The sequence below is a fragment of the Mobula birostris genome, chromosome 4 (genome assembly GCF_030028105.1).
Source record: "Mobula birostris isolate sMobBir1 chromosome 4, sMobBir1.hap1, whole genome shotgun sequence".
NCBI classification, from domain to species: Eukaryota; Metazoa; Chordata; class Chondrichthyes; order Myliobatiformes; family Myliobatidae; genus Mobula; species Mobula birostris.
The window spans coordinates 26,407,335-26,431,316 of record NC_092373.1 but is presented as its reverse complement, the minus strand read 5'-3'; the positions used below and the strand labels follow the sequence as shown (position 1 = coordinate 26,431,316).

The window sequence follows — 23,982 nt, the reverse complement described above, 5'->3', positions numbered from 1 at the left end:
ACAATAGGGTCTGTTAAGAGACTCCAGGACAGGTACATAGAGCTTAGAAAAATAGAGGGCTATGGGTAACCCTAGGTAATTTCTAAAGTAAGGACATGTTCAGCACAGCATTGTGGGCCGAAGGGCCTCTATTGTGCTGTAGGGTTTCTATGTTTTTCACTTCTGCCCGTAGCAGTGAGAGGTTGAAAATGTCCTTGAATACTCCCGCCAGTTGGTTGGAACAGGTTTTCAGAGCCTTACCGGGTATTCCATTGGGACCTTCTGCCTTGTGAGGGCTCACTCTCTTTAAAAACAGCCTAACTTCGACATCTGAGACAGAGATCACAGGGTCATCAGGTGCAGCAGGGATCTTCACAGCTGTAATTCTATTCTCCCTTTCAAATCAGGATAGAAGGCGTTGAGTTCATCTGATAGTGAAGCATCACCGCCATTCATGCTTTTGGGTTTAGCTTTGTAGAATTGTCAATAGTGATGCATTTAATATCATAAAACATTGCAAGGCATTTGACAGGAGCGTAGTCAGACCTCATTAAAAAATAAACTTCCATTCTTCCTATTGAAATAAAATGTAGAATGCAATCAGATTTTATAAATCAGAAAATGCGGCAGCTTAGTATTGTGCTCTGTTTTATCTGTTACATAGCTTTATCCTGGTTATGGGTTTGTGAAGTTTTAGAGCTGTGCAAAAAAAAAATATTGAGTTGTGAATGCATAGTTTTAAAATGTATTGGGTGGGGGAAAGGTTAGTAATCATAATCTGATTTGCACTGAGAACTCCGCTACCTTGACTACAGAAACTGTAATTTGTGTACTTGTGCAAGGATTGCCACATTTCTTTTAATTATTCAGCTCCATAAAGTTATTGTTTTCAGTTTACTCTCTTAGAATATAGTGTGGTATCTATGTACTTTAAAAAAAAACAAACAAACTTCTGCAGCTTTTTGTCTTCAATGCAGTGAACTAAAATGCTGCTTTCTTTGCACGTTGGACTTAAAGCTGGTTGGCATGTGACATACTTAGGTGGGATTACAATGGTATCAAAGGTCATCCAATACAGATATGCTGGTGTTACAGATGTTTGTTTAGTTTTCTGCAATTTAGTTTGTGTGTGCTTACCTGACATTAGGCTGGGTAATATCAGCTATAACTTGAAGAATTGTTTAATTTGGAAGTAATAAATTTATTGCAAGTCTGAAGCATTATTCAGCCAGAACCAACTCAAACTGAAGATTTGCTCTGTGAAATAAAACACTTAAGAGAAAATCGTTAGTTATTTTGGAGGTAAAACATGTAGTTTGGATATTTAATAGTATTTGAGGCATCAAAAGTAGAAATTATAAGCAAAATGGAGAAGAAATGAAAAAGGTAAGAAATCAATTCTCAACTATAATTTGAAATCATTGCCCATTTGGAAATGATTATTTTTGATTGGTGTTAATATTGGAGGCAGTTGTTGGTGTCATAATTCTATATGTCACAATAGCTTTAAAGAAAATTGCATTCTTAACTAAACAAATGTATAATAAATTAATATTTTTCTCTCCATTAAACCATACTGATGAAACAAGGGTCCCAAATATTGATTACTTCGAATTAAGTCTCTTTCAAAGACTGTTCAGTTCCAAGTTTTTCAAGAAAAATATCTTTGACTATTTAAAGATATAAATGTAGTCAGCGTCAGTGTGCTCTGAAGAGTCTAGTTCATTGCATAATCAGTAAGAAAAGGATATAATACCCATAGGGAAGAAGGGAGAAGCATGGATTCTTTGTTCAATGTATACGTGATTGATTTATTTTCCAGTCATACAATTGGTATCAATGATTCTTTTCAATATTTGCAAAATAACAGTATTTGTATATAGTTATTAACTAGCTCGTAATATTTTGGAGTTTTCTGATCAGTTGTCCCTTTTTCTCACAATTCGAATAAAATGATTCAAAGGTGCTAGTGCACATTTTGTGTATGTGGTTATACTTTTAACTGAAAGTATCAGTTGTCTTTGGGTAAACAAGGAAGGAAGGTCCAATGAAAAATACTGGTGTGTATGTTCTGAAGTTATAATTTAATCCTCCATTAGAAGTACTTGGATGAGACTACAAGTGGAATATTTCTACTGAAAGAGAAGTCGGTGAGAATAATTTCAGTATGAATGAGTTTTAAGGCTTTGGTTTCAAGTGCAGAACATTTTTGAAATACAATAGTGCTACTTTGCTCAGTTTCATTTATTAACCATTCTGCTTATAGTTTATTGATTTGCTCTTAAGGCTGATGAAACAGCATGATAGCACTCTTAAAATTTCAGACTTCCAGATTTTCCCCAAAGTGATCAGTTCTCTGTCATATTTTTCTCACAATCATGCCACGTTTTAATTTTTACAACAATGAATGATTAAATTTAAGCCAATTGAGTTGAACCTCAATATCACAGATATTATGACATTGAAACTAAACAACAATGGAAAAACATGTCTTGTGAGACCATCAAAATGTTCTGTTTACTCACTGGAGCTAAAAGATTCAGGGCAAGAACTTGGAGTACTTTGCACAGTTCCGGCCATGGCGCCAGAGAAAGGGCCTGACACCTACAGCTCTCGCTGCCTAAAGAAAGCTACAAGCATCTGTAAGGACAATACACACCCATGCAATCATCTGTTTGAACTTCTTCCATCTGGCAGACGTTAGAAGATTTTCTATGCCCGCACTTCCAGACTGAAAAATAGCTTTTTTCCCCAAAGCTATAATTGCTCTGAACCAATCGATCAAGCATCAAGAGGAGAAGATGGCGGTGCGACGCAGCTCGCAGCGGCCACTCTGGTGGTGATGTCTGTTATTTGTCAAGTAGGGTGCTGTGCACAATCCTGATTTGATGGAGACGGACGTGAGGGCACGGAGGAACATCTGGAGAAACTTCTGAAATGCCTGCTTCGCTGCTGCTGCTACTGTGTGGTCCAGAATCTCCGGAGGAGAAGGCCCCGAATACTTGGCTTTGCTTGTTGCTTGGAGACCAGGGCGGGGCCGAAGCGCCTGGCAGAGGATGGTGCTCGAAGAGGCGGTATCGGAGGGGCTGGTCAGAGGCTCGAAGTTTTCGGTCGGACTCAGAGTTGGCTGTGGTTGGGTGCTTCCAATGCATCGGCAAGTTGTCGGCACTTGGAGGTTCATGGCATAGAGAGTTTCTCCATTCTGCCGCCTGCATTAGATGATGAGTCGATGAGGATTTTGAGACTTTTTTTTTAACCATGCCCATGGTCTGCTCTTTACCAAATTATGGTATTGCTTTGCATTGTTGTAACTATATGTTATAATTATGTGGTTTTGTCAATTTTAGTCTTGGTTTGTCCTGTGTTTTTTGTGATATCATTCTGGAGGAACATTATCATTTTTTAATGCATGCATTTCTAAATGACAATAAATGAGGACTGAGTGTCCTCATAATCTACTCATCCATAAATGTGTTATATTGCTACTTTCATACTGGTTTTATGGCTGTCATGCATCTGAGCTGCACTTTTGTACTGCTGGACATTGCTTGTACTGGCTGGTTACTTGATTTTATTTATTGTTTATTTTATTTGTTGTTTTATAGCATTGAGTATGAGAGTTGCAAACTCATTTTCACTGTATTGGTGTATGACAAATTGTACTATGCAATGACAATAAAGATTTCTGTTTCTATTTCTAGTTAGGAGTATTTCAGTTGTGAAGACAAATGGAGGTTGATGGGGCCAAGATGGAACTTTATAGTGGCATATAAAATTGAAGGGGTATAGGTAGGGTGGATGGTAGGAAAAGTTTCCTGAAGCAAAAGTATGTTTAAAAACTGGATGATATCCGAGGAGGAAGTTCATCAGAGTTGGTATCTACAACACATCACCTGAGTGAGTGTTGGGGCAGGTTGTATCTCAACATCTAAGCATAATCTAAATCTGTGTTTGAACTGCTAGGCACGGAAGTCTCTAGATCAGGAACAGAAAGCAAAATTTTTGGGTTTTATTCCAAGAGCATAAGGATATCTTACAGCAAGCCAAAGGCCAATTTCCATGAACAGTTAGCCATTGAGGACTGAATGAGGAGGAGCAGAACTTTCTTCCAGCAGCTAATACGTCTTTTGGAATCTTTCTGAGTGCTGTGGAAGCTCAGTGTAAAATTGAGAGATGATGGGTATATGAAATTGATCTTTGAAATTTTGATTTTTGGTAAGCTACCAGTCAGGGAAGATGGTATAACACGAGCTACTACTGTTCTACTACTTTGTTCTTACTGTTTATCTCTAATGTTCAATTCCTTCGTAATCCTTTAAAGTAGTTTTATTTCCAAAACATTATAAACGGCCAGGCTTTTGTCTCTTTCTCTCCCTCACACCATAGTGAAACATCTCTGACAATGTACTCTTTCAGAACTCGTGTTCTTTGATGTTCACAGTGTCTTCCTCCAGTACTTCACTGTCATCCTTGGCAGGACTTTGTAATAATTTACCAGATAAAAGTATTCAAAATGCTTCATAATACTTTGAAATGTACTGGCTAGCTTCTGTCATTTGGGCATTTTGTACTATGTGCCGAGGTAATAGTTCATCTGAAGAAAAGCCTTTTCACATGATTAAGTTACACAAATGCGAATTGTTGACTAGAAATTGGAATGTGGCCAATTTGGGCTTTATAAGTACCTTTAATATGTATGAAAAGAAAGCAACTCTAGATTTTATTTTGAGACTTTGCCTAACAATCAGGACTGCATGAGCAGGAAATCTATCAAGTGAAAATTTGGGAAGTTCTTTCGCTCCCTGTTGGAAGTTACCATATTTCTTCCACTGATGCAAGCCTTGAATGCCCTACATGACATTCAACTTAATTGCAGGACTCTGCAGAGAGTGGTGTGGACAGCCCAGCACATCTGTAGTTGTGAACTTCCCATGATTCAGGACACTTACAAGGACAGATGTGTAAAAGGGGCCTGTAGGATCATTGGGAACCCAAACCATTCCAGCAACAATTTATTCCAGCTTCTACCATCCGGGAAGCTGTACTGCAGCATAAAAGCCAGGATGACCAGACTCCAGGACAGCTTCTTCCACCAGGCCATCAGAGTGATGAACTCGCGCTGACTTGAGTGTACTCTATATTACATTGACTGTTCTATTTATTATAAATTAATATGATTGCACATTTAGTATGTGAAATGCTTGAAAGTAGTTTTTCTTTGAGGTAATACATTACTATATAAGTGCAATTACAGTAGTGGCAATGAAAGAACTTCAGGGAAGTTCAATTAATGGCAGCAACTTGAAACATGTCGATCAACAAATGCTTACAGTGAAGCCAATGTTAAAACATTTCACTGCTACATACTTTGCTCGAATTTCAAAATTGTTATGCAGTTTGGTTCTTCCTGTAATATGCAACATGAAACATAGAAATTTTGCTTCTGCTGGGGAAGTTGAGGTCCTCTCCTTGCTGCAATAGGTAGTTATGGGCAAATTATTTTGTGGATTAATTAAGTAAATTCTCTATAATTCCACTCATAAAGTGAAAATCTGTTGTGGGTGGGAGGAGATTTTCAGCTCAGACTGTTCAATATCTTGAAATGTTGCCTTATTTCCCCACTAAGAATAATTTCAGATGAATTATGTGCCATTATCCCGGTACAATTTGTATCACTGGTCCCACAAGTCCAACAGAGAGGAAAAAAGTTAAAGATGTGTTCTTTTAAGATCTTCAAGAACTGCTTTTTTTGAGTATAGTTAAATTTTATTTATTTTCAGTTACATTACCATCAACATTCCTATGAATCTAATGCTGAAAGACTACTGCCCTCTTCCCTCCTCCACCAATCCTATGCCATTGACATCCCAGCACCTTGCTTATTATTAATGGGAGGAAAATATCTTGCTAACAATCCTGACTTGTATTGCTGCTGCGGTGTGTGTGTGTGTGTGTGTGTGTGTGTATATAAAAAAAAAAATCAATTTATTGATGGTCTGAAATAAAATTGGAATACAGTTTTAAAAATATAAGAGGCATAGTTGGAGTGGATAACCAGAGATCTATTGGGTGGAAATGGCTCATAGAGGGGGGCATAATTTTAAGGTGATTGGAGGAAAGTGTCAGGGGGATGTCAGAGCTAAATTCTTTGCACAGAATGATAGGTGGTTGGAACATCCTGCCAGGGGTAGTAGAGGCGGATACTGTACATTAGGACTATTTAAGAAGCTCTTGGATGGATGTTAGAAGATACAGGTCTGTGGAGGAGGGAATGAGTAGCTTAAAAGGTTGGCACAACATCATGGGGGAAAGGGTCTGTATTTTGCTGTAACACTCCATGAAATAAGAAGGCGTAGGAAAATTTTTAAATGAATCATTTTCTGGTTCTTCAGAAAACCTAATTTTCAGCATTGTTTTGGGGGAAATTTCTGTATTTCTGAAAAAGGTGGAATTCAGTCTGAGGTTAAATAATTCTGTCTCACAGGCTTTTAAAATCTCATTAAACAGACAATTAACTAATGATAGCCAATGATAACCTGTGCAATGCTGCTCTTCATAATAACTAATGCACTAACAGCTGTAACTCAGTCTGGAATGCTGCAAGTCATAAACTTTCCTATTCATGCTGTAACCTGATAGCTAATTCAGATGACTGGCTGGATAAATGTGAATATTTTCCTGACTGCTGCTGATTATTTCTCTCAGCCTCTACACATGTGCACACTTCGTCCTCCTTCAGGTTTATATAGACGACTTCTGATTTGAATTTGAATGTGTTTACTATGAAACACATCTGCAAAACAAATCTTTGTCAAGGAGCAAATTTATGATTCATTTATGCTGGGAAATCTGTACATGAGCCAATTTTGACACCATGTGCAATGGATGTAAGTACCATTTAAATGCACATTAAATAATTTGTAAATGAATAGAATGAGAATCGGCCATGAAAACTTAAACAGAAATTCCTGCACCATGAGTGGAATATGTATAAAATGTAATATGATGGTCTCAAATATACTTAACTAATGGTTTTGTGAAATATTTATGCAACAACACCTTGACCACATTGAATAATCAATCTCCAGCACTGTAATATAGATACTTAACTCGTTATTGTGCTTTAACCATTTAAGATTTAAAGGATGTCCATTAAAAATGCAGAGTAAAAAGAAAACCAAGGTTAAAATTCAGCCAAAAGGGATATTTTTCAAAAAAACTGTCATATTCCAGACCAAATGTATGGCAATTATTTGAGTACATTGCTCAAAGGAATGTTTACACTTTTAAGCCAATTAAGCTTTTGATCTCTCTTTCCATGTTGGCAAGATATTTAAAAGTAGTAGGTGGCGTACCTGTAATGTTTCTTATTACGTAATGTTATTTGAGAAAGTATTTGAAATTATGAATTTTGAAGCCATTCAACTCTGGTGGGGGAGGGGGTGAGGAGGAGGGAAGGCACCAATTTTCAAATGTGAGGCCTATTGTGTCCAACCAACTACCTTGGATATATTAATCTTGTCTATCTGCTCACATGCTATTTCTGGAGCAGCAGACAAATAGACTTTTGAGTATTAATACAACCTAGAAAACCTCTAACTGATGGATATTAGTTTTCAAATACAAATCATTCAAATTGCCTTGTTGCATGCTCAATAGTTGGGTGACCTTTTAGCAGGCCTGTTGTTATTTGAAGTAAAGACGTGTATAGTCACTTGTCTGCTTATATATTGCAACTAGAAACATAGTGAATTCATTGAGCGTGAGCTTGGAACATGAGATGGGTAACTATGTTGAATCACGGTTTTATAGTTCTTTTGCTGCTGATGATCTATGGAGTTTAATCAAAGTTGGAGCTTAATATTGGTGTATTTGCAATGGTGTAATAAGCTGAGGGTGGAAATTAAAAGTATGTGTCCAATTTCTTGTGCATTTCTCATGTGTTACATTTAATGGGAGGAGTGCCTTACAGTGTAATGTTGAGATCATCTTGATTAACAGTTTCATTATTTTCCTTCTGGATAAGGAAACATTGGCAGGGCTACTGAGGAAAAGCTAGCTATCACACCCAGAATGACTAACTGTCCTGCTATTGACTGGACTGAAAAGTAACAGACACTCCTTTGTAAAACAGCACCAGCTCTCGTATATCCTGTTTAAACTTTAAAAAAAAAATCAAGACATTGAACTGATTTTTTTTTTCTGCTCAAATTTAGGTCTAAAAACATAAAGAAGAATTTCCAGATTGGTTCATGATGGAAAACCACACAATGCAGATCTCTCAGGAAGAGCTGGAAGAAATGAAAGAAGCCTTTAACAAAATAGGTATAGCTTTAGGGTGCTATCAGACTTTGATTTTCAGTTACCTCAATTCTGGTGACTGGATGGTGTTCTGTTATAACTATCTTCATGAATGTTAAGAAGCTTGAACTTTCCTGAAAGAACCATGCTGCATCCTTGTACTAAAATTTACTCACTTGTATTGATTTAAAGTATGAAATTCTTTATGACATGGCAAGTGCTTTCTTTGGCATATTTTCAAACAACTCATAATATACCTAAAAGTATTTTATTAATTTACTGAACAATGGTGGAAATTATCTTTAAAATTAAGTCTTTTGTTGCTTGAAGACTTGTTTTTCTGCTGCAGATTACATAAACCAGATCTTTTTTTAAAAAAATAGATCTTGACAATTCTGGTTATATCAGTCATTATGAGCTTCAAGATCTCTTTAAGGAAGCAAATCATCCTCTACCTGGCTACAAGGTGCGTGAAATTGTGGAACAAATTATAGCCGTGGGAGACCGTTCTGGGGATGGACGAATTAGTTTTGAGGAATTTGCCTTGGTAAGTGACCTGTGTGTTTATTTTTGTGCCTTTGCATGTTTTCTTATGTTATACTGAATGTGACACAGATTGTTTTCTTTCCGTTCGCAAAATGAGTCTGCTTTGCCTCCAGGTCTATGCCAGTTCCCAGGAGAGGAAACTGATTAATCCTATATTTCCTTTATCCCTATTTTGTTATACCCCTGCACCTTGTTCTCCCACTGGGTTAAATTGTGTAGTTCTGCACCTGTGTCTGATGGTCTTAACTGTAAATGCCCAACAATCCCTCTTTGATTCTTTTTTCTATCAGCCTATACTGGGGGTGATTTACAGTAGCTGGTTAACGTATCAGCAAGTCTTGGGGAAGGATGGGGGGGTACTTGGACACAGAGTGGAAACCCGTGTGGTCAGCTTTGCTGGCAGAACTAGGATGGTAAGGTTTAGAATCTACCAGGCTTGCATTTCTGGAGTGCTGATTCATCCTGTTCATTGCTCTTTAAGCTAGAGTATTCTACCATCATAAACACTCTGGGTTTTACAGCCTCCCTATTGCTAAATAATTGCTTCAGGTCCTCTTTCCTATTTGTTTCCCTTATTGGCCTGGAAGAATGTGGAGGCTGAAAGGATGCTTTAAGAAAGATTCTCCTTTTCATAATAGTGTGAATCACCAGACAGGAGAGGCTGATAAATTGGCGAGAACAGGTATTATCTCAAACACCGTTTCAATTAAAGCATGATGGCTCTAGTATTCTGCAGTTTGTCCACTTGAATAATAGAAACAGTATTGAAGCTGAATATATTGGTTTCATTGGTAGCAATGTTTTGTGAAAACATGAAAGGCAATTTTGCTTCATTTTATTCTATACGTCTTTTACATCTTTTGTACTTGGCCTTAATATACCATATAATGTCTGTGCTTTTATATTGTTGAGTTTGCATTTGGGGAGAATATTCACCATGTTAACATGTAAAATTCGTAATGAATAGCTTTTTCTTGTGAATGAAGTGAACAGAATGTAATTTTGCCATTAAGACAACTTAACAAATTGTGGTAGTACAAAAATGAGGAAATCTGCAGATGCTGGAAATCCACGCAACATGCATATAATGCTGGAGGAACACAGTAGGCCAGGCAGCATCTATGGAAAAGAGGAAGCAGTAGCCATTTCGGACTGAGACCCTTCATCAGGACACAAATTTTGGGGAGCCAGTCATTAATGTAGACTTAAAAGGAGAGTGATACTGAAGCTCCTTTGGGAAAAAAAAGCATTTGTATTGTTACCACATGCACCTTCAGAATAAACTTGCTTACTTATGAAAGATGATTGTTCTAGCATTAGTTGTGGGTAACAGGTTAGTATATTGATATTCCTTGTGAAGGCAAATGGAATGTTGGCCTTCATTACTAGAGGGATTGAATTCAGGAGCAGGGAGGTCATGCTGCAACTATACAGGGTACTGGTGAGGCCACACCTGGAGTACTATGTGCAGTTCTGGTCTCCATACTTCAGGAAGGATATACTGGCTTTGGAGGCAGTGCAGAGGAGGTTCATCAGGTTGATTCCGGAGATGAGGGGTTAACTATGAAGGGAGATTGAGTTGCCTGGGACTATACTCTCTGGAATTCAGAAGAATGAGAGGGGATCTTATAGAAACATACAAAATTTTGAAAGGGATAGATAAGATAGAAGTAGGAAAGTTGTTTGCATTGGTAGGTGAGACTAGAACTAGGGGACATTATCTCAAGATTCAGGGGAGAAGATTTAGGATGGAGATGAGGAGAAACTGTTTTACCCAGGGAGTGATGAACCTGTGTTTTTCCCAGGGAGTGGTGAATCTGTGGAATTCTCTGCCCAGGGAAGGAGTTGAGGCTTCTTCAAATATGTTTAAGATGCAGTTAGATAGATTTTTATGTAGTTGGGGAATTAAGGGTTACGGAGAAAAGGCAGGTAGATGGAGCTGAGTTTACGGACAGATCAGCCATGATCTTACTGAATGGCGGGGCAGGCTCGATGGGTCAAATGGCCTAGTCCTCCGTACTTGGTACGGAAATAGCCAGTGCCACTTGAGGTCAGGTGTTTCTTTCATCACAATTTTTGTTTTCCTTTTGACTAATTTTAAAGGTATAATTTGTTAAAAAGGCTAATTGCGTGCAGTAAAAAGTTTTCTGTTATGTTACATAATGCAAAGTAAGTTGGCCCCATTTTTAATGTCTTGGAATGATTAAAAATCTTTCCCAGCAATGACAATTGTCCTCTTTAATGCACAAAGGGATATTTGCATGTGCTTTCCTGGTTTTCAGTTTATTACTAAATCCATTCACATCCAGAGACAAATACACCTTTGTTTAATTTGTTTGATGACTCATCTTTATTTAGTGATAGTAGAATTGGTTTGTCACATAGTATGTTTGGATTGAAGCCTCACTTGCAACATAAATGAACGTGATCATTAATGAAATGTGAAGTTTTAAAATCAGAATCCTTTCTTCACTACTACTTCATCCCTGGACAATTGTTTCACTTTGAAAGATGTAAGTAAATTATTTCTCCTGAAAGTAAACTTATTTCTTCTCCTCCAGTGTGGTTGTTGAGGCAGGAACATAGAACATAGAATAGTACAGCACGTTACAGGCCCTTCGGCCCACAGTGTTGTGCTGACCCTCAAACCCTGCCTCCCATATAACCCCCCACCTTAAATTCCTCCATATACCTGTCTAGTAGTCTCTTAAACTTCACTAGTGTATCTGCCTCCACCACTGACTCAGGCAGTGCATTCCACGCACCAACCACTCTGAGTAAAAAAAACCTTCCTCTAATATCCCCCTTGAACTTCCCACCCCTTACCTTAAAGCCATGTCCTCGTGTATTGAGCAGTGGTGTCCCAGGGAAGAGGCGCTGGCTATCTGCTCTATCTATTCCTCTTATTATCTTGTACACCTCTATCATGTCTCCTCTCATCCTCCTTATCTCCAAAGAGTAAAGACCTAGCTCCCTTAATCTCTGATCATAATCCATACTCTTTAAACCAGGCAGCATCCTGGTAAATCTCCTCTGTACCCTTTCCAATGCTTCCACATCCTTCCTATAGTGAGGCGACCAGAACTGGACACAGTACTCCAAGCGTGGACTAACCAGAGTTTTATAGGGCTGCATCATTACATCACGACTCTTAAACTCTATCCCTCGACTTATGAAAGCTAACACCCCATAAACTTTCTTAACTACCCTACCTACCTGTGAGGCAACTTTCAGGAATCTGTGGACATGTACCCCCAGATCCCTCTGCTCCTCCACACTACCAAGTATCCTGCCATTTACTTTGTACTCTGCCTTGGAGTTTGTCCTTCCACAGTGTACCACCTCACACTTCTCCAGGTTGAACTCCATCTGCCACTTCTCAGCCCACTTCTGCATCCTATCAATGTCTCTCTGCAATCTTCAACAATCCTCTACACTATCTACAACACCACCAACCTTTGTGTCATCTGCAAACTTGCCAACCCACCCTTCTATCCCCACATCCAGGTCGTTAATAAGAATCACGAAAAGTAGAGGTCCCAGAACAGATCCTTGTGGGACACCACTAGTCACAATCCTCCAATCTGAATGTACTCCCTCCACCACGATCCTCTGCCTTTGGCTGGCAAGCCAATTCTGAATCTACCTGGCCAAACTTCCCTGGATCCCATGCCTTCTGACTTTCTGAATAAGCCTACCGTGTGGAACCTTGTCAAATGCCTTACTAAAATCCATATAGATCACATCCACTGCACTACCCTCATCCATATGCCTGGTCACCTCCTCAAAGAACTCTTATCAGGCTTGTTGGACACGATCTGCCCTTCACAAAGCCATGCTGACTGTCCCTGATCAGACCATGATTCTCTAAATGCCCATAGATCCTATCTCTAAGAATCTTTTCCAACATCTTTCCCACCACAGATGTAAGGCTCACTGGTCTATAATTCCCTACTACCTTTTTTGAACAAGGGGACAACATTCGCCTCCCTCCAATCCTCCGGTACCATTCCCGTGGACAACGAGGACATAAAGATCCTAGCCAGAGGCTCAGCAATCTCTTCTCTTGCCTCGTGGAGCAGCCTGGGGAATATTCTGTCAGGCCCCAGGGACTTATCTGTCCTAATGTATTTTAACAACTCCAACACCTCCTCTCCCTTAATATCAACATGCTCCAGAACATCAACCTCACTCATATTGTACTCACCATCATCAAGTTCCCTCTCATTGGTGAATACAGAAAGAGAAGTATTCATTGAGGACCTCGCTCACTTCCACAGCCTCCAGGCACATCTTCCCACCTTTATCTCTAATTTGTCCTACCTTCACTCCTGTCATCCTTTTTTTTTCTTCACATAATTGAAGAATGCCTTGGGGTTTTCCTTTACCCTACTTGCCAAGGCCTTCTCATGCTCCCTTCTTGCTCTTCTCAGCCCCTTCTTAAGCTCCTTTCTTGCTTCCCTATATTCCTCAATAGACCCATCTGATCCTTGCTTCCTAACCCTCATATATGCTGCTTTCTTCCACCTGACTAGATTTTCCACCTCACTTGTCACCCATGGTTCCTTCACCCTACCATTCTTTATCTTCCTCACCGGGACAAATTTATCCCTAACATCCCGCAAGAGATCTCTAAACATCGACCACATGTCCATAGTACATTTCCCTGCAAAAACATCATCCCAATTCACACCCACAAGTTCTAGCCTTATAGCCTCATAATTTGCCTTTCCCCAATTAAAAATGTTCCTGTCCTCTTTGATTCTATCCTTTTCCATGATAATTATAAAGGCCAGGGAGCGGTGGTCACTGTCCCCCAGATGCTCACCCACTGAAAGATCTGTGACCTGACCCGGTCCATTACCTAGTACTAGATCTAGTATGGCATTTCCCCTGGTCGGCCTGTCCACATACTGTGACAGGAATCCATCCTGGACACACTTAACAAACTCTGCCCCATCTAAACCCTTGGAACTAATCGGGTGCCAATCACAAAAAGTAGTTCTGTTTTAAAAATTACAAATAATTCTTAGCCACGGAATTGCTGTAAATAACAGCTTGTTTTGAATATGTGCAGAATAAAAATGAAGTAACGATCCATGAGGACTGGTGGTAACATTTGAATCAACCAGTTGATTGAAGAACATTTAAAGCAGGGTGTTCTCAGCCCGGCTCCACAGATTTTAAAGTCAGTGTATCAAACTATGTTTCCTGGTGATCCTTCTGTTATGTAAGTTTTAAAAGCAAAATGAAATGAATAATATTCATCTCCAAACCCTATATATTGCATTTTGTCAATGTTCCAAATATACACAATATTGGTACTGAAATTTGTACGCTGCCAAATAACTCCTGTTTTAATTTCAGGTCTTCCATGATCTTAAAGACAAGGAAATCAGCAAAACGTTTAGAAAAGCCATCAACAAAAAACATGGGATTTGTGCTATAGGTGGCATGTCTGACAGATCCAGTGAAGGGACCCAGCACTCCTATGAAGGTACGTTCCTCAGTTCAAGGTCTTTGCTTCTTGATGGAATCACACAGTAGTTATTGGGGGCAGTGGTTTGAAATTACCATTTGGGTCGATGTGTTTTTGCTTCCCTGGAGAATTTCTTTGATGATTCAGGTTTAAATGATAGGATAAGTCACTTTGGTGTTGGCTAAAGGGGTTCCAAGGCAGTCCAAAATAAAACATTCTGTGTTTAGTTCACTACCTTCCCATGTTACCATTTGCCCAGTCTCTCTCCAGGCATGTATGGAATCACATGGAAAGGGGCCATTATTTTGAGACCATGCTCTGTACAAGAGCAGTCCAGCATATTTCACCTCCCTACCTTCCCCACAGCCTTTTTTTCCTTTCAACTACTAATCTAGCTCCATTTGGAAACTTGCTAATGAACTTGCTTCCACAATCTCTGACATTGAACTTCAGTTGCTAGCCACTTAGTGTTTATTTTTCATAGGTTTTGATCAGTTCTGGTCCCTTTGCAAATGACCTTTTATATTATGTCCTCTTGTTCTTGACATCTGTTGGTGGGAATATATACCTTTATGTTTTTACATTAACCTCTTGAAAACTGATATGGGAAAATATTAACCAATTGCACAGTCACTGTTGGCCTACATGTCCACATGCAGTAAATATCCACAGTCTCTTTAAATCTTTATTTCCTGAAGTGCTGGAGAGTGAGAGTTGACCTCATAGTTTATAAAATCATGAGGGATATAGATAGGGTGGACTGTTAATCTTCAAGGTTGGGAAATCCAAAAATAGAGCGCAGATAAACGATGAGAGGGGAGATGTAAAAAAGAGACCTGGGTGATAACTTATTTACACAGAGGCTAGCGAATACCTGGAATGAGCTGTCAGAGAAAGTAATTAAAATTTAAGAGGCATTTAGATAGGTATATGGTGTTGGAGGGGCTTGAGGGGGTGAATGTGGGCAACTGGTACTGGCAGGGGGGACGCTGTGGTCAGCATGGAAAGGTTGGGTGGAAGGGCCTGTTTTTGTGCTGTGTTACTCTGACTGTAGCTGTGGTTGAGTAACGAACATGTGTAGAGATGTTTTAGTTCTTTAAAAAAAATCATTTGTGGCAAGGTTCAGTGATGCAATCTCACATGGGGAAATGGCATTATAATGTCATTGAGTTTTTTGACGGTCTGAGTATTCCATGGAAACTTGTTAATGACGGTCTTTGTTATACTTGATTATGGAAATATATTTTTATTTTCCATATGGCTATTATTGGCTATCTTGATGGGCACATTGGCGAATTAAAGACGTGCATCTCTGTAGAAGTCAGCCTGAACTCCATAAATAACCAATGAGTTAATTGTACTTTCTAATCTCTTGGAATTGGCTTTGGAAATACTTTGTATTAATTTGCTGAAGCATTGTGTTGTTTTAGAATCTAAAGCCTCTTATTTCTGTTACCTATGCAGCAGCAGAAGAAACACTAAATATTTTCTTCATTTTTAATTTAATTTAGTTGAAGCTACAGGATTATGACCCGTGCCTAACAAATGAAGGTTCACCTTGATAAACAGAGATAAGACAATTTTCTTCAGACTAAATGAAATGTGCTTACTCTGTGCACAGTCTCCATCTCTGCCCCCTCCCACCCCATAACCTGCCCAATACTGCGGGGATGTTTCAAGGTTGGTAATGTTTAAAAAGGTAATTATGGGAGCAGCATTAGGAGAGTTATTGGTGCTTACATGAATTGCCAGGCAACTACAGCTGCATCAGAATTTAATTACTTATTAGAAGTCCACATGGAAAACTGTCTTTGCTGAAAGGAATCACTCCACTGTGACACAGATGCCCGGAACTCCATCTTTTATTATCTTTTGTTTGCCATTATTGGGACTCAATTAATATTTGTGCATTGGGAAGAGACTGTTGAGCAAAGGAACGACGACCCTCTAACATCCCCATCTAAAGTTTTTTTAGATTAGTCCAAAGCTGTTTTTTGTTTTAAAAGGATTAATCCATTACAATGAAACTAGTTTTTAAATTACAATTGAACTGATTTTTGCTTGACAGATGGTAAAATTGTCTGCTGAATGCCAGAAAATGAGGCTAAAGAATTTAAAACTATTTCTGCACAGAAAAAGCCAATTTAAATCTATTGGGGACAAAACTGGCATACAATGGAAAGAGAAAATGTACATACCTTCATGACCTCAATATTCTGAATGTCAATGGCCAATAAAGTACTTTTCCAGTCACAGCACCTAATACAAGAAACACATTAGCCAATGTGCACACTAAGTTTATGCAAACAGAAATGAGGTAATGATCAAGCAATCAATTTTCATTTAGAAAACTAAATCACACCTATGTTGAAAATCTGAAATTAAAAAAAAAATGCTGAGATACTCATTTGGTTTGGGAAGATTGAAACCTGAGTTTATGTTTCAGGTCAATGAACTTTAGTCAGAAAAGTACACTTTAATTTAGTTGTTGGCTAAGGGATGAATATTGCCCATGAGACACCAAACAACTCAGTTCTCTTTTATAGTGCCACAAGGGCAAGCAGGACTTGGGTTTAATGCCTTGCCTCTCAGTATTTAGATTCTATGATTAAAAGCTGAAACACTTAACTACTGCTTCCAAAGGGAGGTTGCAGCAGCTGGTGTCTCAGTTATGTACAAATTCGTGCATTGCAAGCCATGAAGTTGATTTTCAAATTGCATTATTGGAGATAGGGAGCAAGAAGGGGTGAATTCTCCTTATTATGTCCCACTCCGCTCCATTGCTTCAGCATGCATTACAACACAGGTAGCAGGGTTATACTTGTGAAGGGAAAAATAAATATAGAAACTACAAAGGAAGTGCAAACTATTTCTGAAAGTTAAATCTTCATTGTCAGTGAAATCGCGGAAAACATGATTTATTAACCTTGTTTAATTCTTCCTTCTGTATATCAACTAAGTTCACAAGTCAGTATAATCTTCTTTATCTCTGCAAGAGCTGCTCATATGGTTTCACTTTAGCTTAGTTCAAGGACCAGCAAGTTGTGCAAGTTTTGGCTGCTGAAGGAACAGAGAAAGTTTGTGTTAACCAGCTGTGATAAGTACATGAATTTTTTTTTGTGATTAGACTGGGCTATAAATTACCATCCCTGAAGTACAGCATTTGGTAGAGCAATGAAAGCAGTTAAGTACGTGATCTGGTTACCAGCCATCTGATTTGTCCTGGTGTTCAGCAACCAGTGGTTCTTTAAAAACAGACTCAAAGGAATTCTTAACTTTTAATTTTGAAGGATGAAATCTTCTGCACATATGAGTCCAAACGCCCAATCATAAAGTTACTGCCCTCCCCCACCCCCCCCGCCCCAATTTACTCAGCCTTGCACTTCAGCTGTGGCAGTCAGTGCTATGTAGGAGCTAAACATTTTCTGTAATGTTCATTTTGCAGACTGGCTTTATGGCTTGGTGCACACACCCATGGTCTTAGGACAGTATTAGTGTGAGGGCACAGTGTGCTTCCTGACTACTTGTAGAGCACATAAACCTAACATCTCTGTTCAAAATCAGGATAATGCACTGTTTCTTGGTATTTTGAAATTGTTGGGGAACACCTGACCAATCAGTCTTGTATTTGTGCAGAAAACAGGATGTTAAAATAGTCACTACACCCTGATTTCCATTCTTTATGGCAAAGTGCCCAATGAACTTTGGCTGTTTAGTTTTTCTCAACATACAAATAGAAAGGCCTTCATTTTTAAAAAAAAAACTTAAAATTTCTCAAACAATAGTTGTTAAGAATTAAAAGGCAAACCTTTGAATTTAAGATCATGGAAGTGGAAATATTCTGGAATGTCTCTATGTATATTGAGCTGGAAGAACTACTTCTATTTTCTTTTCCAAAGCAACCCTTTAATACACTAAAATACTCCAGCACCCTCTTCAGGCTAGGATTGAGTATCTAGTACATTATAATATAACACAACTTATCGGAGGTAGTGCTTTTATAAACCAGAATTTCTCTTCTCACAAATGGGACGTGCCATGAGGCAGATGTTGAGTATGTTTATCTTGCATTTGACAGTTTTCAGAACTTGTAGAAAATGGGCCTTCTCGCTTCTTAATCTGCACAAATATATTATTGAGATGGAAAGTAGTTTGCAGCATCCTGTGAATGAAGCATTTTTTGGTTGTATCTCCATTAAAAAGGAGATGAAGAATTTGGTGCAAAACAAACTTAATGTAAACAGTAATGGGAACATCTTCAAAATTTTTTGCAGCTTTTTACAGTAGCAAGAATAGATGGATTCTATTTCCTCTAGTTCACAGAAGTGATTGAAGAGAGACCAATATAAGATGTGATAGTATTTAGTTAGATGAGATCAAAGGTACAATGTATTGAGGGTATGTTGGACAACCGTTATGAGCTGCTTTGACAACATTATGTGCTGCTTTGACTTGTTGGCAGTCGTTTTGGCCTTGAGGTCTGAAGTTGTGCTCTCAGCCTCCATCTGTGTATATGTGGTCACCTTGCAAATGTAAAATCCCACAGTCATTGCAAAGTATGATTTGCCCATGTACCTTAATGTTTTTGGTTTATATGTTTATTTAATGATTATTCCCAAATTATTGTCTTTTATTGAATATGACCAGAAGTGCCTGAAAGATATTCTCTTAAATTGCAGAGGAGGAAAAGGTTGCATTTGTTAATTGGATTAACAAAGCATTGGAAGGCGATCCTGACTGTAAACATTTGATTCCCATGAATCCCAACAGTGACCTTCTGTTTAGTGCAGTTGGTGATGGCATTCTCTTATGGTAACCTTCTGTTTATTCAACTTTTTAAAAAAATTCTGATTAAAGTTGTAAAATATTGAAGCTTGGGATGTTACTAATTCACATTTGCTCTATTTTTGGCATTATTTGTTGCTCAAATCCACACTTGCTTGACACTGGTTTTGGTCAGCCAGCCTTGGGATAGCTCTCTAGAAAGGGTCGGGGTGGGGGAATGCAGGAATATATTCTTTGCTCCCGATCTGCTGACTCCAAAGAAATTAAGGAGGTGTGGCACAGGGAGCAATATGAAGCTCCTCTTTGACTCCTGTATGTACTGGTGAGAAGCACCCAAAGAGAACATCAAGAGATTCTTCAGCAACACACACACAAAATGCTGGAGAAACTCAGCAGGTCAGCCAGATCTATGGGTAAGAGCAAACAATCAATGTCTTGAGCTGAGACCCTTCTTCAGGAGTGAGAGGGAAGGAAGGAGGGGGAGAAAGGTTAGCTGGACAAGCTCCCAGGAAGGATGCGTGGCTGTAGTAGCAGGTAGAGGAGTTGGGCAGCAGAGATCAGAGGGGGTGCAGTGAGAGAAGGTTTCACTGATTCTTCATCCTCCAAGGTGTTCAGAGAGCAAGGCAGAATTGGGGGGAATTGTGCCAACTTCAGACAAACTTGCAGCACCTTCTTCTCCAGTCAATTGGGGGTGGTGTGGTGGAAACAGTTAGCTGTGAGGGTGCAACTCAGAAGTGAAAAGCAGGCAAGCCACACTCTTTGCATCTGGATGATCTCGGACTCAGAGTTCAGTCCATGCAGCAGGGTAAAACTTCTGGTACAACGAGATGTCCATAAGTGAATGCTGCCACATGGATATAGAGAAATTAGGTCTTGTGTAACAACTGTGCAAACACTTGAATGGTGTACTGTTCAAAAAGACCACCTGATTGGCATCGGTGCTTTTGAGTTGATGACACCACAGATGTTTTGTTTTGCCAACACTTGAAATGTATAGACTGGATAACAGTGTAAAGAAAGCTAGAAAAATTATAGTATTCCTTGTCTATTTTTATGAATAAAGCTTATTTTTGAAATGCAGTGGATTCTGGTTAATTGGGACACATCAGGCCCAGTAGAGTTTGTCCCAATTAAGTGGTTAACCTAATTAACCAAAGTTCTATGGAAATGGTTAAAAATGCAAACTGAGTAATAAATGGTGCATTAAATGAAACTCAGAACAAATTGGAACACTACCAATAGTACTACAGTACTATAAAACTGTATTAGTTCCACAGTACTATAAAACTGTATTAGTTCCTAATAATTAGTGACAGGAATTTATTTAGTGTATGAAATGAACACAATCAGTGTAGACCCCTAATGCAGAGAATGGACTGCCTTCATACAATCCTGATGACAATTGTATCCTCCAAGTCTTAATTTTCATTGTAACATTCAAGATGTCACTTTAAGTTCCTTGTAGTTCCTAACGTTGAAGATGTGAAATTGTTTCATTTTCACTCATGCCCATTTCCAAGCCTGAATGCTTGAAACTGCAATGAGCAAGACAGTTCAGTGTTGTCTTACTGTTTACTTCTTACCAACTATTCATGACAAAAATCACTGCATTTTGTACACAAACACATGCAGCTGACTATTTATAAGCGCACGTGACTTATGCTAGTTAGAATCTATTCAACAAGTCTTCTGCCCCGATTAAATGGGATATTATCCTGAATAAACGAAGGAAATCCTGACTATTTTCTCGATTTAGTTTCTGTTCTTTAAGAGTTGCCCCAAATAAACGGCTGCCCCAATTAACCAATGATCTGATTAACTGGAGTCCACTGTATATCAGTGACGTGGATATGGTAATTCAACCTCTGAGCTGGCAGGTAGTAAACAGGGCAGACTCTTGCTGTCCAACATTTGGTAGGAACCAAACAATTATGACATTCATCCCACAATCTTTGTGATGGAAAATAAATCCTCAACTCTTCATCCATGGTACTTAAATATTTGATGTAATTTTCAACTTTGAGTTCTAATGTAATCTTCTGACAAAAATCTCTTTCCCTCTGTTCAGCAAAATGATTAACTTATCCCAGCCAGATACAATTGATGAGCGAGTAATTAACAAGAAGAAGCTGACGCCATTCACAATTTCTGTAAGTACTATCCTTCCATCAATGGTAGCTAATGTGCATAGAAGGTTCATATTTATCTTTCGGTGTTATATCTTCATAATTCATTTACCTCCTCTCAAAAGTAGTATCAAATTATTTTTTTAGAGCAGATAATAGATTATAAATGCAGAGAGCAACCTACATAATCAGCTGAAAGAAAAGATTGGAAATCAAAAACCAAACGTGCTGTAAATACTCAGAAGATCAGGCAACATCTGTGTAGGGAGAGGAAAAAGTCAACGTTTTAGTTCTTGTGTGCTCACAAATTGCTGCAGGAATTCAACAAGTCAGGCGGCATCTGTGAAAGAGGGTAAACGGTCGACATTTCGGGCAGAGACCCTTCATCAGGACTGGAAAGAAAGTGGGCAGAAGCCAGAATGAGGTGGGGGAAGCAAGGGGAAGGAGTAAAGATAGGGCGGGATGGGGGAGAGAAATGACCAGAAGCTAGAGTAATCGATGTACACACTATCAGGTTGCAGGCTACCCAGGTGAAATGTGGAGTGTTGCTCCTCCAACCTGAGTTTGGCCTTGTCATGGCCATAGAGGAAGCATGGACAGATATGCCAGAATTGGAATGAAACGCCAAACTGAAATGGGTAGCCACTGGGATATCTTGCCTTTTAAAATGGACAGGGTGAAGGATGTAACTGTCTGCTCTGTTTATTTTGCTCCATTAGAGATGCACCAGAGCAACTCTTCACTGACAATTCCCAGAAAATAAGGGCCTTTTTCTCCATATTCTGACATTGCTGCTTTTAAATGTATTGTGTCTACAGAAATGATGTTTTGAAAACAGTGTCGTTATTTGCACTCTAATTAATTCTCCCACAGGAAAATCTGAACCTTGCTCTGAACTCTGCCTCTGCCATTGGCTGTACAGTGGTGAACATTGGTGCAGAAGATCTAAAGGAAGGCAGACACCACCTGGTACTCGGCCTCCTGTGGCAGATCATAAAGATTGGATTGTTCGCTGACATTGAGATTACCAGGAATGAAGGTAAGTGGGCAGTGTAGGTGTGCATACAAACCTATCTGGCAAAATATTATGTATTTTTTAAAAAAAAAGTATGAAGTGATAATCTTTGTTTTGTGCAGGCAAAGAACTAGTGGGAAAATGCTAGCTTAATCACTTAATCATGCATGCAGATGACCAGGTGCTGTAATCCAGATACAAGAAGACTTGTTTTTGTATGGGTTTAATATAATTGCAGATACTAAGTCACAATAGCAAGGCTCTATCTTCATGATGATCTTTCATTTACTTTACAATGTTTAGCAATGAAGGAGAGTACAGTGATGAAGTACATTTTGTGCTGAATGTGTCACTTGCAACATTATAGTCTGTTTGGCATCTAGCTTTTTTTTAAACTGGAAAATTGCAAATGACACTCCGCTCTTTAAGAAGGGAGGGAGGCAAAACGAAGGAAATTGTAGGCAAGTTTGCCTGACTCTGGTGTAAGGTGTTGGAGTCCATTACTAAAGATGAGGTTTTTGGCTACTGGAGGCACATGATAAAAAAGGGTGAAGTCAGAATGGATTCTTTAAGGGAAAATCTTGCCTGACAAATCTATTGGAATTCTTTAAGGAAATAACAGTCTGGATATACAAAGGAAAGTCAGTGGATATCGTTAATTTGGATTTTCAGAAGACCTTTGACAAGGTGCTGCATATGAGGCTGCTAAAATAGATAAGAGCCCATGGTATTACAGGGAAGGTACCAGAATGGATAGAAAATTGGCTGACTGGCAGGTAGTAAAGAGTGGGAATAAAGGGTTTTTTTTCTGGTTGGCTGCCAGTGATTAGTGGTGTTCCACAGGGGTTGGTACTGGGACTGCTTTTCACATTATATGTCAAAGATTTGGATGACTGAATTAATTGCTTTGTAGCCATGTTTGCAGATGATGCAAAGATTAGTGGAGGAGCAAGGAGTGTTGAGGAGGCAGGGAGTCTGCAGAAGGACTTGGATAGATTAGGAGAATGGGCAAAGTGGCAGATGGAATGTAGTTTAGGGAAGTGTATAGTCATCCACTTTGTTGGAAGGAATAAGGGCATAGACTATTTTCTAAATGGGGAGAAAATTCAAAAATCAGAGGTGTAAAGCAACTTGAGAGTCCTTGTGCAGGATTCTCTGTATGTGTCAGTACCTCCAGTTGAAGTTTGTCTTTTTGTGTGTTTTCCCCCTAGCCGTCAGTCCGTGGTTTTGTATTGCCATGTGCTCTTGTTTGTTTTCATGCCCCATGTGTTGCTGTCTCCGGTCCTGCTCCACTCTGGCCCCTGCATTACTGAGTACTCCGCCTCTCACTTGTTTCTCATAATTACCTGTTTTGCTGCCACTTCTGTCTCACTGTGCTCCACCTATCATCTGCCTCTCTGTTTATTGCTCAGCGTATGTCAGTCCTGTGTTTTCACCTGTTTGTTGCCGGATTGTGCCAATGAATTTTCCTGAACCTTTCCAGTATTCGTATCTGTACTTGGTCCATCTGATTATTGACTCTGCCTGTTTCCTGATTCTGGTTTTTGGATTTCTCTGGATGTTTTGATCTCTGCCTGAACTTTGCACTTCGGGATTTGTTTATATCACTGTGTGCACAGTACTTGGTCTACGATTGCATCCCTGCTCCAGCGTCCTGACAATATGTTAATTTGCAGGTTGAGTCAGCGGTGAGGAAGGCAAATGCAATATTAGTATTCATTTTGAGAGGACTAGAATGTAAAAGCGAGCTG

General features: G+C 39.1%; 1 protein-coding gene across 5 annotated transcripts in view; it reads left to right on the top strand.

Moving 5' to 3' along the window:
* The window catches only part of LOC140196220 (plastin-1-like), a 128,868-nt gene that overhangs the window by 71,113 nt on the left and 33,773 nt on the right, over window positions 1–23,982 (top strand). For 3 of the 5 annotated variants that reach the window (XM_072255029.1, XM_072255028.1, XM_072255031.1), the window contains 6 exons: window positions 8,196–8,304; window positions 8,664–8,827; window positions 14,194–14,323; window positions 18,985–19,117; window positions 21,159–21,240; window positions 22,090–22,255. In XM_072255029.1, the coding sequence (XP_072111130.1) occupies window positions 8,232–8,304; window positions 8,664–8,827; window positions 14,194–14,323; window positions 18,985–19,117; window positions 21,159–21,240; window positions 22,090–22,255 (748 nt within the window). In that variant the 5' untranslated portion in view covers window positions 8,196–8,231. Of the gene's footprint in view, window positions 1–5,088; window positions 5,110–6,845; window positions 6,867–8,195; window positions 8,305–8,663; window positions 8,828–14,193; window positions 14,324–18,984; window positions 19,118–21,158; window positions 21,241–22,089; window positions 22,256–23,982 lie in introns of those variants that run through there. The other 2 variants (XM_072255032.1, XM_072255030.1) reach the window with 2 other exon arrangements.